Raw genomic sequence first — 17,035 nt, forward strand, 5'->3', positions numbered from 1 at the left:
CTTCAAAGAATTATCTTTACCAATAAAACCATTGCTACCAATCACGGAAAGCTAAAAGCAGGAGATGTGCATTACTGGACCAATGGAGCAGATTTAATATCAGAGGCAGTGGAGTGTGCAAGTTTGTTATGGGATTATTGGATGCAATGTGATCTGTCCGTACTTCACTGAAGAAACTTTAAAGGGTAAAATATATACACAACTTTTTTTAAAGTGCTACCAGCTCTCCTAGAGGAAGCGCCATGTGAAATACATAGAAGTGTGTGGCTCCAGCACAATGCATGCTCAGTCCACTACTCACTTGCAGTTAGGAAAGTACTCCCCATCTCTTTCCTGGTTGCTGAATAGGATGTGAAGGCATTATCACTTGGTCTACATGTTCGGTTGATTCGATACCATTACATATTTTTCTCTGTGTACATTCAAAGATGAAGCCTACGCGAAAGTTCAAATGGACCAAGAAGATTTAAAATATCTCTGTTACAGCATATGTAATGATATAGACAGAATTTCTTCATTCTATCTCTAAGTCCTAGCACCAGGTATTGCAAATGTGTATTTCAGTAGACAATGGGCATTTTGAACACTTTATAATACAAAGGGATTTTTAAGCAAGTGCTTACGGTGACAGTCTTGGGCAATTTCTCTTTTGTTGTTGTAGCTAATGTAATTTTGCAATATAAGAGAGTATCTTACCATGAAACTCGTGGTGCAAGGCTATTATTAAATAATATTTACCTAATGATTCCCTGTTTTACAAATCCATTCAGTTTGTTATGTCCACATTTGCTCCACAAGGATCTAGCAGAGAGAAGAGGAACTGTTACTGTAGCCAGGCATTGAATTAGTGCTCTGTGCCACATCCTTTGCCTTTCACAGTTGGTGTGTTAGTCCAGTCATGTGTAGCTAAGTGTGATTAGCATCAGTTTCAAATTAAACTTTTCTTTGGTATTCCACTTCTGCAAGTAGAATCTCTTAGCTGTGTCAAATGGGAGTTCTCCATCAGGCTGATGCAACAGTTCCCTTTAAAAACAAACTTCTGCACAAGACAGCAATTTGGTTCATGTTCAAAACAGATAAATTGTAAGTTGTAAATAATGCAACTTCTCCCAACTAATAATTGCATTTTGAAGAGTGAAACCCCCTTGAATTAGCCTCTTTTACAACTATGTTCCTTGCAGCAGAAATTACTATTGTTCCATTTGAAAAAGTGAAGCTGATACCAGTATTTCTGTACTTCATGCAACTTGAAAACTAGTACACATCTTTTAGTGAAGACTTCTTCACAACTAATTTGGCTGATGATAGTGTTATGATATCCTAAACAGTTCAAGAAATGACTGAGGTAAACAGCTTAGCTCATTACACTGTACATTACTTACTATATAATGACCATGTCAGCGAGTGCCCATCTTAAACAGCACGGTAGGAAAGCCAGCCCAAAGAGTATATTGAGACAATTTTCTCATACTATAACTCTGGCAGAGCAGAACTCTAGTTTGAGCCCATCTCTCATTGCTCTGTTCGTGAGGGAATGACATCCCAAGGACACCTGTTTAACAAATACCAATGTCCTATGGTGGTTATTTTGTGTGTGCATCCATTTTCTTCTATAGAAAGGTAACACTGTATATATCTGGCTGCCAACTGAACAACACTTGGTTACTGACTGTAGAGCACTATCTGGTGTAAACAACCATTCTTTAATTTACTGTTACTGAAATAAGACAAAATTTCTGATAGTAATGATCACATGGGCACTGAATTATCATTAAATGTCCACTAACTTCTACATCCTTATTTTACATTAATTTAAACAAGTTTTCTAATGTTGTGGTCATAGGACTCTTGTGTTGTGACCTCCTGCAATTTGATGAATGAGATGTTCATTGTCAAAATGACAATATGTCATCCACTAAGCCGATACCATTTCAAGATTTCCTCAGGTGTTCAAAATTACCTTTTGTTGAGTTTTTAGGACAACTCAGTTGGTGGTTGACACTTTCCATATCACTGAATGTGCTGCCTCATTATGAGACCTATGAAACATTCTGTGTACACAGCTGAACGTTTTCTTACTACACTTGATTTGATGTCCTCTAACATCTGCAGAACCAACTTAACCCTTGATATGACAACAACGAACGAATCGTCGCCAATGTGAATGACTGGTGGCCAATGTTAAATAGAAACATACAAATATCTTCTTGCATATACAGCAGGTTTGTCAGTGAAGTCGATAAGGAGCTGACTGCATGGTCTGGGTCTGCAATGACTAAAATAATTAGAAGTCATTAGTAAAACAATGTATTGTACTTAACTGCTGGTACAGGAGTCTTCATAGTCAGGATGAATATAATTACAAACAGAGAGCTACAGAGGCATCACATAGGCCATACTTAATTAAGCACCTTGACACAGGTTGGTTCCCATCAGCTGAAGGCTATACTACTTCCCTACTTCATGTCCTGAACAAGAGTGGGTGAGCGCTCGCTAGAGAATTGTTACAAGCCCCGGAGCGGCGCTAGCAGCACTAGTCACGGATCGCGGGTCCAGCAATACTGGTATGGACCGCGGTTGATAACTGCAACCCATACCAAGTGTGGTATTGAATGTTGATACCACAACCTTAACACAAATTTTTCCACTTTCATGAATAAGGAAAGTATGTTTAATTATGTTTAATTTACTTGCTTTCATTAATACTACCCCTTCCATTTACTAAACCCCAATTTGTTGAGAATAAAGGCTACTGCTGTAGAAAGAATTATATAATGAAGTATTTACATGTCTCACAGGTAATCAGAAAAGACATAAAAATGAAACTCCTTAATTATGTGTAAAGCATTTATTCTACATACTGTCATACAAATATATTTCTTTATAATTGTGTTTCCTAAGAAAATTTCAGTGAAAGAAACAAATGACAGAGGCAATATTTGCAATAACTTAAAATTTCAACTTTACAGAGAAAAGCTCCTACTTCCTCTTAAAGGAGAATGCGTCATCGCATTCATGAAACAGGCACCTATATCAAGTGCATTAAGCTTTATATTAATGAATATTAATCTAGTCACAATATATTTACATGAAATTTTAAAATTAAATATCACATATGTGAATCCACTGCAGCTGTTATATGCCAAATAAAGCTGCTTACTAATTTCATGGCTTCTTCATAAACGGATTGTATTTTCATAAATTTTTGTATTTTATTTTTTATTCGATGCTTCATCAAATACAAACCTTGAATTAATCTTAAAATCATTTTCTGAATAATTTTTTATATCATGAGTCCTTATTCTTCTCCTTTGTCTTTTGAAAGTGATTCCTGTTTAATCTTGTAATCTGATAGAGCTGCCTTTATAGCATCCTCTGCCAACACTGAAAAAGCCAAAGAAAGAAAATGTAACTATTATACTTCCTTTGCTGCCAATATGGAATTAATCCATACATGGAGCACAGAAAAAAAACACATTTCCAATTTCATTAACACTTCAGGATTACACACACAGATTATCTCAATAGTAACACATACAGTGTCAATGTAAAGTTAAGCTTTACAACAATAAAATTAAATGAAGCAACCATTAAAATATATCTGATCAGCATTAAAATACTGAAGTCAGGAATGCCCATGCAGCTTTAATGTGGAAGTTCCATTTTCAGAAGAAAAAGACTGTTGGTACCCCAGTTCCTATTGGTTAAACAGGGTGGTATCATTGAACAAGACCAATACTCATTTTAACATGTGTTTAGTTCACTGAACTGCTAATTTTATTATTAAGCAGAGCGAACACCAGTATTAATGTTTAAAATCCAAAAGTTTTGGAACTTTATATATTTCAGAAGTTTTTAGCATCTTTTAAAGCACTGTCAAATACCTTTAAGAATTACAGTGCTATATCGAATAAGACTAGATTGCTCATGCGACAAATGCTTCAGGATGTGGTAACAGAAACTGGTTTAATGTATGGAAAAAATTTTCAATTTTTTATTGATTCTGTTAAACTAAAAGGTTCTCCTTCCTGGGAGTGTACAAAACCGTATGATACTTACCATTTTCGTTTTCAGTTTCCTCAGATGCAACTTCACCTGCATGTGTGTGTCACACTGACACAGAAGTGCGATGGCCATATGGTTTTACGGCAAAACTTTTCTTATTCAGGTGTTTTAAATTAAACATTTTAGTATGGCTGATGATGTCAGTGGCTTTCTTTGGGCAACTCTCTTACTTTTTTTTTAGTGGTTTACTTATTGCTGTGAACCAGGGCAACCTTGCAAACAAAGGTATTCCCTCTGCCTTTTTGTCAGGATTCAAGAGAAAACATTATCGTAACAGGCTATTTCATTAATGGTGTGAAAGCTATCACAAATTTAGGCAGTTTTGATGCTTTGTAATATTTTATTCAGCTTTGTGAATGGAACAGAACAATTGTGGCTCCAAGTAGTCCACAAAGCACCATTTTAAAAGTGCATGGAATCCAGGGTTCATGAGAAACATTGTTGCCTGGCCTTTACATGCAGGCATACTGCAGTTATAATATTTATATTTGTAGCAGGACATGGGGTCGGTAGATATGATCACATTAAGATTAAGGAAGCCTACCTTGGCATATTTCAGCAATATAAGTGGATCAAAAGTTACTATACATGCAGCTTCTTTTCCTCTCTCCCTGCATCTTTTGCCATTCACACTTTTCATTATACTTCAGACCACCACAACCCCCCCTCTTCCAACAATTCTTTTCACAATTTGCAACATCTGCTGACACAATACAATGGAAAGTGTTTTGCTTGCTGATAGAGAGCTGTATTAATTACAGGGTTCCATTATACAGCCTTTTTATTGGTTTGACGTCTCTTCCCAGTGCTGCTCATGCTTTCTGGACATGAAATGGAGAAAGTTTCTCAAATATGATGCTGATTATTTAAAAGGTCTTGATTATAAGATTAACAGTTACTTTATCCAGCTGCAGTCAGTGAAATACAATACACAGAAGTTGTAGGATTGCTAATCTTATTGAACTTCTCATGATTAATATTTATCATGTTTCGCTTTCACAAGTTAGATTAAAAGGAGAGGCAATACACCCAATAATAGTGATGAAGGTTCTTAAATCTAAAAGTAAAAGTGCAGTTGTGTACCACTGTGAAGCTGGATGCCTCTCAGTGCAGTGTATTATCTGCAGTGAGAAGTGGTTCCTCTCCATGCTCACTCCCTATTGAAATCAATATCATACATATACCTTGTGCCTTTCCTATGGGTTGTCATGCGCATTTTCTCTGTTGTTTCAGTCAATATTTGCAATTTCCTTACTGCAGCACATGGCTGGAGTCAGCCCACACAAATCTTGCTCATCATATCTTTTACATGACACTTGGTGTCGATGGAAAATGTCCGTTTGTTACATATAATAGAGAGAAAAATTCCACGTGGGGAAAAATATATATATATAAAAAACAAAGATGCTGTGACTTGCCAAACAGGAAAGCGCTGGTAGATAGACACAATAAAAAAAAAACACACACACACACACACACACACACACACCACACCCACACACACACACACACACACACACACACACACACACACACATATCCATCTGCACATATACAGACACAAGCAGACATATGTAAAGGCAAAGTATATGTGTGGATGGATTGTGTGTGTGTGTGTGTGTGTGTGTGTGTGTGTGTGTGTGTGTGTTCATGCGAATGGACAGTTTGTTGCTGGTCATTCCCACATAGAAAGCTTCACAGTGTAGGCAGGTCAGTTGGTAAATCATGTGGGTGCTTTCACAAGTGGCTCTGCCTTTGATCGTGTACACCTTCCGGGTTACAGGACTGGAATAGGTGGTGGTGGGAGGGTGTATGGGACAGGTGTGTGTGTGTGTGTGTGTGTGTGTGTGTGTGTGTGTGTGTGCGCGCGCAAGCGCAAGTGTGTACCCATCCTTTTTTCCCTCTAAGGTAAGTCTTTCCGCTCCTGGGATTGGAATGACTCCTTACCCTCTCCCTTAAAATCCACATCCTTTCGTCTTTCCCTCTCCTTCCCTCTTTCCTGATGAGGCAACAGTTTGTTGCGAAAGCTTGAATTTTGTGTGTATGTTTGTGTGTATGTTTGTGTGTCTATCGACCTGCCAGCGCTTTCGTTTGGTAAGTCACATCATCTTTGTTTTTAGATATATTTTTCCCACGTGGAATGTTTCCCTATATATATATATACGAGGGTTATTCCAAAAGTAAGGTCCGGTTATAAAAAAAAAATCAAAACTAAAATGTTTTTACAAAACAATTGTTTTATTTACATTCCTTACATCTTTATCTATTTTTCTACATAACTTCCATACTTATTTGAACATTTGTCACATCGTTCAACAAGCTTTTGAATGCCCATGTTATAGAAATCGGCCGCCTGTGACGATAACCAGTCCTTAACTGCTTCTTTCACTTCATCATCTGTGTCGAAGCGCTTGCCGCCGAGAAACTCCTTTAAGTAACGGAACAGGTGGAAATCACTTGGCGCCAGGTCCGGACTGTAAGGAGGATGGTCCATCTGTTCCCATCCGAATTTCTTGATCAGAGCTTGCGTTTCATTTGCAGTGTGGGGTCTGGCATTGTCATGCAACAACAAGATTCCAGACGACAAAAGACCACGTCGCTTATTCTGGATTGCACGTCGAAGTTTAGTCAGGGTAGCGCAGTAGGCGGCTTTATTAATCGTTGTTCCTCTCTCCATAAAGTCGACTAACAATACTCCACGTCTATCCCAGAACACAGTCGCCATAACCTTATGTGTTGAGATTGTCTGCTTTGCCTTGACCTTGACTGGCGATGACGTGTGACGCCATTGCATTGACTGACGTTTAGACTCTGGAGTGATGTGAGAAACCCATGTCTCATCCCCTGTGACAACATTGTCTAAAAGACTGTCACCTTCCTTATGATATCGCTCCAAAAAATCAAGAGCAAAAGCCATTCTTTTCATTCGTTGTGGCTCAGTAAGCAGCCTGGGAACCCAACGGGCACACAATTTGTGAAACTTCAAATGTTCAGACACAATTCTGTACAAAGTTGTTCTACTCACATTCGGAAAATGCATGTCTACGTCTGTAATAGTGAATCGGCGATCTTCACGAATTTTTTTTGTCAACCGCATTGACCAAATTGTCTGAAATCACTGATGGTCAGCCACACCGTGGTTCATCGTGCACATTATTACGTCCTTCATTAAAAGCTCGCACCCACTTGCGCACTTTATTGTCGCTCATTATGTTAGGACCGTACACTTCAGTAATCTGCCGATGGATTTCCGCCGCTGAATTGTTTCTTGCAGACAAAAACCGTATCACTGCCCTTACTTCACAATCGGCGGGCTGATCAATTGTCTTAAACATTGTAAAGTGACACTGTGAACTACACTCAGCAACAGTAACAAAGCGAATGGCGGCGTTTGACGCGCAAGGCTTGCCGGGAGTCGGCGCGCATGCGTGTTTTGTCATTGGCGCCAAATTTCAATAGTTACGGCGAATCGGACCTTACTTTTGGAATAACCCTCGTATATATAAAGATGATGTGACTTACCATACGAAAGCGCTGGCAGGTCGATAGAAACACATACATACACACAAAATTCTAGCTTTCGCAACCAATGGTTGCTTCGTCAGGAAAGAGGGAAGGAGAGGGAAAGACGAAAGGATGTGGGTTTTAAGGGGGAGGGTAAGGAGTCATTCCAATCCCGGGAGCAGAAAGACTTACCTTAGGGGGAAAAAAGGACAGGTATACACGCACACACACATATCCATCCGCACATACACAGACACAAGCAGACATTTGTAAAGGCAAAGAGTTTGGGCTCAGGATATGATCTCAAATGTAAGTTAAAAACAGTACCTGGTGCAAAATCATAATGTTTTCATTGTGAATGCATCCCTGGCCAAACTGTCAGCAAGTCTATAGCCTAATTAAATCCATAGCATCCAAAGTTTTTGAGGTGGCATAACAGATCATGAACATTGGAGACAAGCATGTCTCATGAGTAGCGTTGCTCTACTTCTTACAATCCACTCAAGGAGCATTACATTCAAGGAGGTTCAGTTTCAACAGAGTTTTCAATTATTGGAAAGCTCAAAATATAGCTGTCAGTTCTGCCGTAAAAGTATTGCACATCTTCAGCAGAGAACATTAACCCTCCTGCAAATACATGTGCAAAACTGACACTGCCATGGACCTTAGAACCATCTGCATATACAGTTTCATGACGTAGACAATCAATCATGATGTACAGAGTTATACATCCACCTGCAAGTGGTGGGGTCTGTAGCTCCCTTTGTGCCACAATGCATGTCCTTCCTTATTCCTGACCTGGGAATATAACATGGGGGAGTCCAAGAGGAGGTTCTTTGCATACAAGCAAGTGGGAGAGTAGGAGTTCTCTACATGGGCTTCCAAAGCCATACCTCAGCTGGTCTACCTTTCTGGAGCAGAAAGATCCTTTCATTGTGGAACAGAATTGGGTAACAAGGGTGTTTTGGTTGCTGCTTGATAGTGACTGCATAGCTGATAAGGATGAACTGGTGTCGCACTCTCAAACGTGAGATGCCCGTATCCACAAGGAGGTTATCAGCTGGACATGCGACAAAAAATTAGCGTTTTATAAAACCACTAAATCTGTTCTCCAAGATGTCCACATTACTTTACTACAAATATAAATCCTAAAAAGCAAAATTGGTCAAATATTACTGGTAGCTGGTCTCTCAAGTACAGTTTCAGTTGATGATGTACAGATTTAAGTCTCTAAAAATCTTACTAAAACTACTGAATTCGTTCTCTAGGAGATGTTGGTGTCAAAACAGAGAGCAAAAAATGCATGACAAGAGATTTTGTTGGTGAGAGAGAATGGCTGTGCTTCTGGGCCCAATCTTGTTTTTTTTTTTTTTTGTGTTTGTGGTTTTAGGGCGCAAAACTTCTATGGTCATTAGCGCCCAGCCCGTGACGTAGAAAACAGGAAAAAAACGAAATTTAAAATCAGCAGCAATGGAAACATAGTCAGAAAATTGGAGAAACTAAAGGCAGAAGGAATGCTTAAAAGTCCACTATAGAAAGGGGTTGGTTGTCCACAAAAAAAAAAACTTCAAATGACTGACGTCATTTCACTGTCACTAATAAACTGTAGAACGCGGTCAGCTGAGCGCGTGTCATCTGCTAAAATCGACGATAGATCAGGCGATAGCTGTAGACGGGAGCGTAACGGATTAAAATAGGGGCATTCAATTAAAAGGTGTCTGACCGTCCACAGCTGAGAGCAGTGGGGACAGAGTGGGGGAGGATCACCGCTTAAAAGATGTCGATGACTAAAAAGACAGTGCCCTATCCGGAGTCGAGCTAAAATTACCTCCTCCCGACGACGCGTTCGGGAGGAAGAGGTCCAAGCGCAAGGAACGGCTTTCACTTCCCGCAATTTATTGTGGGGAAGTGTTGACCAATGCGCATGCCATAAATGAGTAACTTGGCGACATAAACCGCTCCGTAGATCGGTAAACGGAAGAGACTGAAGAGCTGGCCGAGGAAGAGAGACTGCAGCCTTGGCCGCTATATCGGCCGCCTCATTTCCACAGATACCAGCGTGTCCCGGGAGCCAGAGGAACGCCACTGAGACGCCCCCCAGGTGGAGCAAGCGCAGACAGTCCTGAATCCGGTGGACCAGAGGGTGCACAGGGTAAAGAGCTTGGAGACTTAGGAGAGAGCTGAGAGAATCTGAGCAGATTACGTACTGTATCCGCTGATGGCGGCGGATGTAGTGGACAGCCTGGAGAACAGCGTAAAGCTCTGCAGTATAAACCGAACACTGGTCGGGAAGCCGAAAGTGATTTGGGGTGTCGCCAACAATATAGGCACTCCCTACACCTAACGATGTTTTCGAGCCATCGGTGTAAATAAATGTGGCTTCCGTCATTTGTGCACATAGAGCAGCAAATGCCCGACGGTAAACAAGTGTAGGGGTACCATCTTTGGGAAATTGACATAGGTCTCTCAGCAAGTCGATCCGGGGACGGTGCCAAGGCGGTGCTGTACCCCAAGTTGCAAGAAGGTTTTAGGAAAGCGGAAGGAAAGAGAATGGAGCAGTTGACGGAAGCGGACTCCCGGGGGTAGTAGGGAGGAGGAGCGGCCTGCATACCCGACATCAAAGGAGGCGTCGAAAAAAAGGTTATGGGCTGGATTAGCAGGCATGGAAGACAGATGGCTAGCATAACGACTCAGAAGGACTGCCCGCCGATTGGACAGCGGAGGTTCAGCAGTCTCAGCATAAAGGCTTTCCACAGGGCTGGTGTAAAAAGCTCCAGACACTAAACGTAATCCACGGTGGTGGATAGAGTCGAGACGCCGAAGAATAGACGGCCGAGCAGAGGAGTAGACTATGCTTCCATAATCCAATTTCGAGCGCACTAAGGCGCGATAGAGGCGGAGAAGGACCACCCGGTCCGCTCCCCAAGAGGTACCATTCAGGACACGGAGGGTGTTAAGGGAACGCAGACAGCGAGCCGAAAGATAGGAAACGTGGGAGGACCAGCACAGTTTTCTGTCAAACATAAGACCCAAGAATTTAGCGACGTCGGAAAACGGAAGGTTGACAGGACCTAGATGTAAGGAGGGCGGAAGAAACTCCTTACGTCGCCAAAAATTAACACAAACGGTCTTACTGGGTGAGAAACGGAAGCCGGTTTCGATGCTCCACGAGTAGAGGCGATCGAGACATCCTTGAAGACGTCTTTCAAGAAGGCTGGTCCTTTGAGAACTGTAGTAGATCGCAAAATCGTCCACAAAAAGGGAGCCCGAGACATCAGGAAGGAGACAATCCATAATTGGATTAATGGCGATGGCAAACAGTACAACACTCAGCACGGAGCCCTGGGGTACCCCGTTTTCTTGGGAGAAAGTACGGGAGAGAGTAGTGTTCACCCGCACCCTAAATGTGCGCTCTGCCATAAATTCGCGAAGAAAAAGGGGCAGCCGGCCTCGAAAGCCCCAAGAGAACAGTGTGCGGAGGATGCCTGTTCTCCAACAGGTATCGTACGCTCTCTCCAGATCAAAAAATATTGCTACTGTTTGGCGTTTCCGGAGAAAACTGTTCATGATATAAGTGGAGAGAGCAACAAGATGGTCAACAGCAGAACGATGCTTTCGGAATCCGCATTGGGCTGGTGTTAAAAGACTGCGGGACTCCAGCCACCAAGCTAAACGGTAATTCACCATACGCTCCAAAACCTTACAGACACTACTCGTGAGAGAAATGGGGCGATAGCTAGAGGGGAGATGTTTGTCCTTTCCAGGTTTCGGAACGGGAACGACAATAGCTTCCCGCCATCGCCTGGGAAAGGTACTGTCGGTCCAAATTCGATTATAAAGGCGAAGGAGGTGACGCAGGCTATGGGTTGATAAATGCAGCAACATTTGGACATGAATACCATCCGGTCCTGGGGCGGAGGAGCGAGAAGTAGAGAGTGCATGTTGGAGTTCGCGCATGGAGAAAACAGTATTGTAGCTTTCGCGATTTTGAGAGGAGAAAGCAAGATGCCGCACTTCTGCTGCACGTTTCTTCGGGAGAAACGCTGGCGGGTAATTTGAAGAGCTCGAAATCTCAGCAAAGTGCTGACCCAATGAGTTAGAAATTGCGACGGGGTCCACTAAGGTATCATGCGCGACAGTGAGCCCAGAGACTGGGGAGAAACTAGGCGCGCCTGAGAACCGTCGCAACCGACTCCAAACTTCCGAGGAGGGAGTGAAGTTGTTAAATGAGCTAGTAAAGAATTTCCAGCTTGCCTTCTTGCTATCGCGGATGATGCGACGGCATCGCGCACGGAGCTGCTTATATCGGATACAGTTGGCCAAAGTTGGATGGTGACGGAAAATGCGAAGAGCACGTCGCCGCTCACGTATTGCGTCACGGCAGGCCTCGTTCCACCAAGGAACTGGAGGGCGCCGGGGCAATTCGGAGGTGCGTGGTATTGAACGTTCCGCAGCTGTGAGAATAACGTCGGTAAAATGTGTGACCTCATCGTCGACGCTGGGAAAGCGACGGGCATCGAATGTCGCTAGAGACGAAAAAAGTGTCCAATCGGCTTGGGCAAACTTCCAGCGTCGCGAGCGCATATATGGCAGTTGAGGCTGCAGTCGAAGAACACATGGAAAGTGGTCACTCGAGTGTGTATCATCAAGGGCGAACCATTCGAAGCGCCGAGCTAGCGGAACAGTACCGACCGCAAGGTCCAAATGGGATAAATTTGCCGTGGAGGCAGACAAAAATGTAGGGACCCCAGTGTTGAGGCAGACTAGATCCGCTTGGTGGAAGACGTCTAGCAATAGTGAGCCACGTGGACAAGGATGTGGAGATCCCCAAAGCGGGTGGTGGGCATTGAAGTCCCCAACCAGCAAATAGGGGGGTGGAAGCTGATCAAGAAGATGAAGGAGATCAGCTCGTGCCATTGGTGTAGACGATGGAATGTATACCGTACAAAGAGAGAACGTGTATCCAGAAAGGGAAAGACGGACGGCGACAGCTTGGAAGGAAGTGTTTAAGGGGATTGGGTGATAATGGAGAGTATCATGGAGCAGAATCATGAGTCCTCCATGGGCTGGAGTGCCTTCAACTGAGGGGAGGTCATATCGGACGGACTGAAAATGAGGGAGAACAAAGCGGTCATGGGGACGCAGCTTTGTTTCCTGAAGACAGAAGATGACCGGCGAGTAGGATCGTAAGAGGATCGACAATTCCTCCCGATTGGCGCGAATGCCGCGGATATTCCAGTGGATAATGGACATAGGGTGAACAGAAAATGGAGGAACGGCACCAAGGGTGCTGTCAACTCAACGACTGCTCAGAGCTTGCGACCGACAGCATGGAATGGCATTCAGTCGAAGGCAGAAGATCCTGATCCATAGGTTGGTCAGGAGCAGCTCCTGCCACCAACGATCGGCCAGTTGACCGGCCACCAACAGTGCGCCTCGGCGACACAGAAGATGGCCGAGGGCGATTTCCGCCAGGTGGTGCTGTAGATGGGACACGCCTTGGCGGAGAAGGAGAGGAACTGTGTTTCTTCGTAGCCTTCTTGGAGGTATGTTTAGATGAAGGAGGAACCGATGGTTGTGAAGTTGCAGTACGTAAAAACTCTTCACGAGAATGCTCTTTTTTTGTAGACTTGGCGTCTGACTTTTGGGCTCGAGATTTAGCAGAACCCGACGAAGGGTGAGCCATAGAGTGGGCAGGCGAAAGAGGTGAGGTTGAACGGGCGATCTTTGCGCTGGCCGATCTGACGACCGTGGTACTAAATGTGAGGTCGCAAGTCTGCGTGGCCGCCTCCTTTGTTGGCCGAGAAGAAGCAAGGACAGCGCTGTATTTTCCTTTCTGAGGCACGGTGGGCTGTCGACTGGCGAGTAACTTTCGAGCAGCAAAGGTCGACACCTTTTCCTTCACTCTTATTTCCTGGATCAGCTTTTCGTCCTTAAAAACAGGGCAATCTCGAGAGGAAGCAGCGTGGTCACCCATACAGTTGATGCAGCGAGGGGATGGAGGTGGACAAGCACCCTCATGGGCATCCCTGCCACACGTAACACATTTGGCCGGATTGGAACAGGACTGGCTGGTGTGATTAAACCGCTGACATCGATAGCAACGCGTAGGGTTTGGGACATAAGGGCGAACGGAAATTATCTCATAGCCTGCTTTGATTTTTGATGGGAGTTGAACTTTGTCAAAAGTCAAGAAGACAGTGCGGGTTGGAATGATGTTCGAGTCAACCCTTTTCGTAACCCGATGAACAGCGGTGACGCCCTGGTCAGACAGGTAGTGCTGAATTTCTTCGTCAGACAATCCATCGAGGGAGCGTGTATAAACGACTCCACGCGAGGAATTTAAGGTACGGTGCGGTTCCACCCGGACAGGGAAGGTGTGGAGCAGAGAAGTACGCAGCAATTTTTGAGCCTGGAGGGCACTGTGTGTTTCTAACAACAGGGTACCATTCCGTAATCTGGAACAAGACTTTACAGGACCCGCAATTGCGTCGACACCTTTCTGAATAATGAAAGGGTTGACCGTGGAAAAGTCGTGACCTTCGTCAGACCGAGAAACAACAAGGAACTGTGGCAACGATGGAAGAACCGTCTGTGGCTGAGACTCAGTGAACTTACGTTTGTGAGCAGACATAGTGGAAGGTGAGGAAACCATTGCGGAAGAATCCCCCATGATTACCGGCGTCTCCGATGGCGCGCTCCTCCCTTGTGGGGGCCCTCACCGAGGGCACACCCGCCTTAGGTGATTGTTCACACCTCAGGTCACACCTCCCGACATACGGACGGAGGGACCAATCGGCACTTTCGGAAGGTATCAGCTCGGGTAATCACCCCTCCCTGGGCCTGGCCTTTACCAGGGGGTACGTACGTGTCCTACCTGTCTACCCGGGGCGGGGAATTACGCGTTACCCCGTCACCAGCTACGCATGGAAGTGCGTGGGTCGGCCTTCAGACACGCACAGGGAGGAAGAAAGAGAAAGGGAAAGGAAAGAAGAGGGGGTCTCAAACGCCGCAGCGGAGAAAAGGGTAAAGAGAAGAGGTAAGGAAAGGAGATGGACAAAGGAAGGAAGAAGACATACAAGCAAGGAAGAAGAAGAATGCGGTACATTTACAAGCGTCCGTCTCCGGACGTAGGCGCAAACCATACTCCCAGAGGGGGAGAAAGTGAAGGAAAGAGCAAGAGGTGAGGGGGGGGGGTGAAGACAGGGGATGGGGAAGGATGCGGAAAGGGAAGGTATGCAGCCCGGAAAGGAAGGAAGGCCACATTAGCTCGGGGCCCCGTGCTCGCTACGCACGTATCCACAAAAGAGTTGTGGATCCCCTGGGGGGACCCAATCTTGTGCCCTTTGTACAGCATTTGTGGTGGTGGTTCTGTAGAATGAAGTGATGAAGAGGTACATATATACAGAAGTCTTCTACATATGATACTGTTGAGACTGTGGAATACACAATAGTTACAGTAACATTGATTGCAGTAGCAAAGAGGGTAGCACCAATCCCAGTGGGACTGTTCTCCTGGACATATCGGGTGCTAAGGGTCATGCAAATTGGTACAGGAAACAGTCTGAATGAGAAAAAGTTCTTTATAAAAACTGTTAGCCAATCCTAATATACCATTTTACACAATGTGGACAAAATGTGATAGCTCTATGTAGTATCTTACACTTTTTGTATATCGATGAATACAATGCAATGTGTTGGCAGTGTGCAAAGGCGTCTGACTGCAGACTAGTCTCAGAAGGTGGTCAGTGGTAGATAGATATTCTTGGATGTCTAAGAAAGTACCAGTTCGATACTATGCCCCAATAGTCACCAAAATTTCTAATAATTTAGATAAAGTAGATGTTAGACAATCTATCTGTAGTTATCTATGTTGAGGGTGTCTTTTCTCAGTTTCAGGGTAGGTACCACAATGATCTCCCTTCACTTGGACGGAGAAACTCCCTCTTGTAATATCCAATTAAAAAGTCTCCAGGATACTCAACTTCTGTTGTTCAGGTGTTAAAGCACCTGGTTGAAAAATCTGTCAAAACTGAGGGACATATTTTTTTGTGTGAAGCTAAAGCACTGTTGAGTTCCTATTCATTAAAAGAAGCATTATATGTTTATAAGAGATGGGAGTAAAAGGACAAGTGTAACATTCTATGCAGTGTCCATAATTTGCAAAGATAGGGCAGTAACTATGGGATGCAAATTTTCTGCAAAGTATGCAGCACGAAATTCCATGATGGCCACAAGTCTGTGATAATGTTCCCTTTATGAGAAATACTATAGATCTGTGGAGAGAAATGCTAGACAGATCTGTGGGTAGTCCACAAATACATCGAAATTTATTCCTTACTTTGTAGTAATTGAAGGAAAGCCATCGACTAAAACAGAAGTGATTTCCGGCATTCGCCAAGGTAGTGTTAAAAGCCTTCTGTTGCTCCTTGTCTATATAAATGGGTTAGGGGAAAATCCGAACAGCTGCCTTAGATTGTTTGCAGATGATGCTGTTGTTTATCATCTATTCAAGTCATCAGAAGATCAAAACAAATAGCAAAACAATTTAGAAAAGATATCTGTACGGTGCAAAAACTGGCAACTGACCCTAAATAATGGAAAGTGTGATGTCATCCATGTGAGTGTTAAAGGAATCCATTAAATTTTGGTTACACTATAAATCAATCAAATCTAAAAGTTGTAAATTCAATTACATGCCTAGGTATTACAATTATGAACAATTGAAATTGCAAAGAAGACATAGAAAATGATGTGGGGAAGGCGAACCAAAGACCACATTTTATTGGCAGAACACTTAGAAGATGCAATAGATCTATTAAAGAAAGTGCTTATACTATGCTTGACTGTCCTCTTTTGGGGTATTGCTGCACAGTGTGGGATCCTTGTTAGATAGAATTAACAGAGTACACCGAGAAAGTTCAACAGTCAGCACGTTTTGTATTATCAATAAATTGGGGAGAGAGAGCATCACAGACATGACACAGGATTTGGAGTGGACACCATTAAAACAACGGCATTTCTCATTGCAGCTGGATCTTATGAAATTTCAATTATCCACTTTCTATTCCAAAAGCAAAAATATTTTGTTAATGCCAACCTAAATAGGAAGAAATGATCATCACAATAAAATAAGGGAAATCAGACAAATATAGATGTTCATTTTTTTCATGAATTGTTCAAGAGTGAAATAATAGACAATTATTGTGAAGGTGGTTCGATGAACCCTCTGCCAGGCACTTAAGTGTGATTTGCAGAGTAGCCATGTAGACATAGATGCTCGAGATGGAGTATGCATACTCAGGAGACACACTGTACCCAACTTTTTCTCCATTTTTAAATTAAAAATCACAACTTCATTCTGAGTCATTTGAATGTAACTAACTAAGTCATAATGGGATGGTATTTATGATACTGTCACACTCTTCCCCATTCTATAATGGCCTTAACTATTTCACTGAACTAT

At 43.2% G+C, this 17,035-nt stretch overlaps 1 protein-coding gene across 1 annotated transcript in view; it reads right to left on the reverse strand.

Annotated features, from left to right (window-relative positions):
• Nucleotides 1–2,833: 2,833 nt before the first annotated feature.
• The window catches only part of LOC126416774 (iron-sulfur cluster assembly scaffold protein IscU), a 57,155-nt gene continuing 42,953 nt past the window's right edge, over nucleotides 2,834–17,035 (reverse strand). The window contains exon 4 of the mRNA XM_050084632.1: nucleotides 2,834–3,384. Coding sequence (XP_049940589.1) covers nucleotides 3,299–3,384 — 86 coding nt within the window. The 3' untranslated portion in view covers nucleotides 2,834–3,298. The remainder of the gene's footprint in view (nucleotides 3,385–17,035) is intronic.

The sequence above is a fragment of the Schistocerca serialis genome, chromosome 8 (genome assembly GCF_023864345.2).
Source record: "Schistocerca serialis cubense isolate TAMUIC-IGC-003099 chromosome 8, iqSchSeri2.2, whole genome shotgun sequence".
NCBI classification, from domain to species: Eukaryota; Metazoa; Arthropoda; class Insecta; order Orthoptera; family Acrididae; genus Schistocerca; species Schistocerca serialis.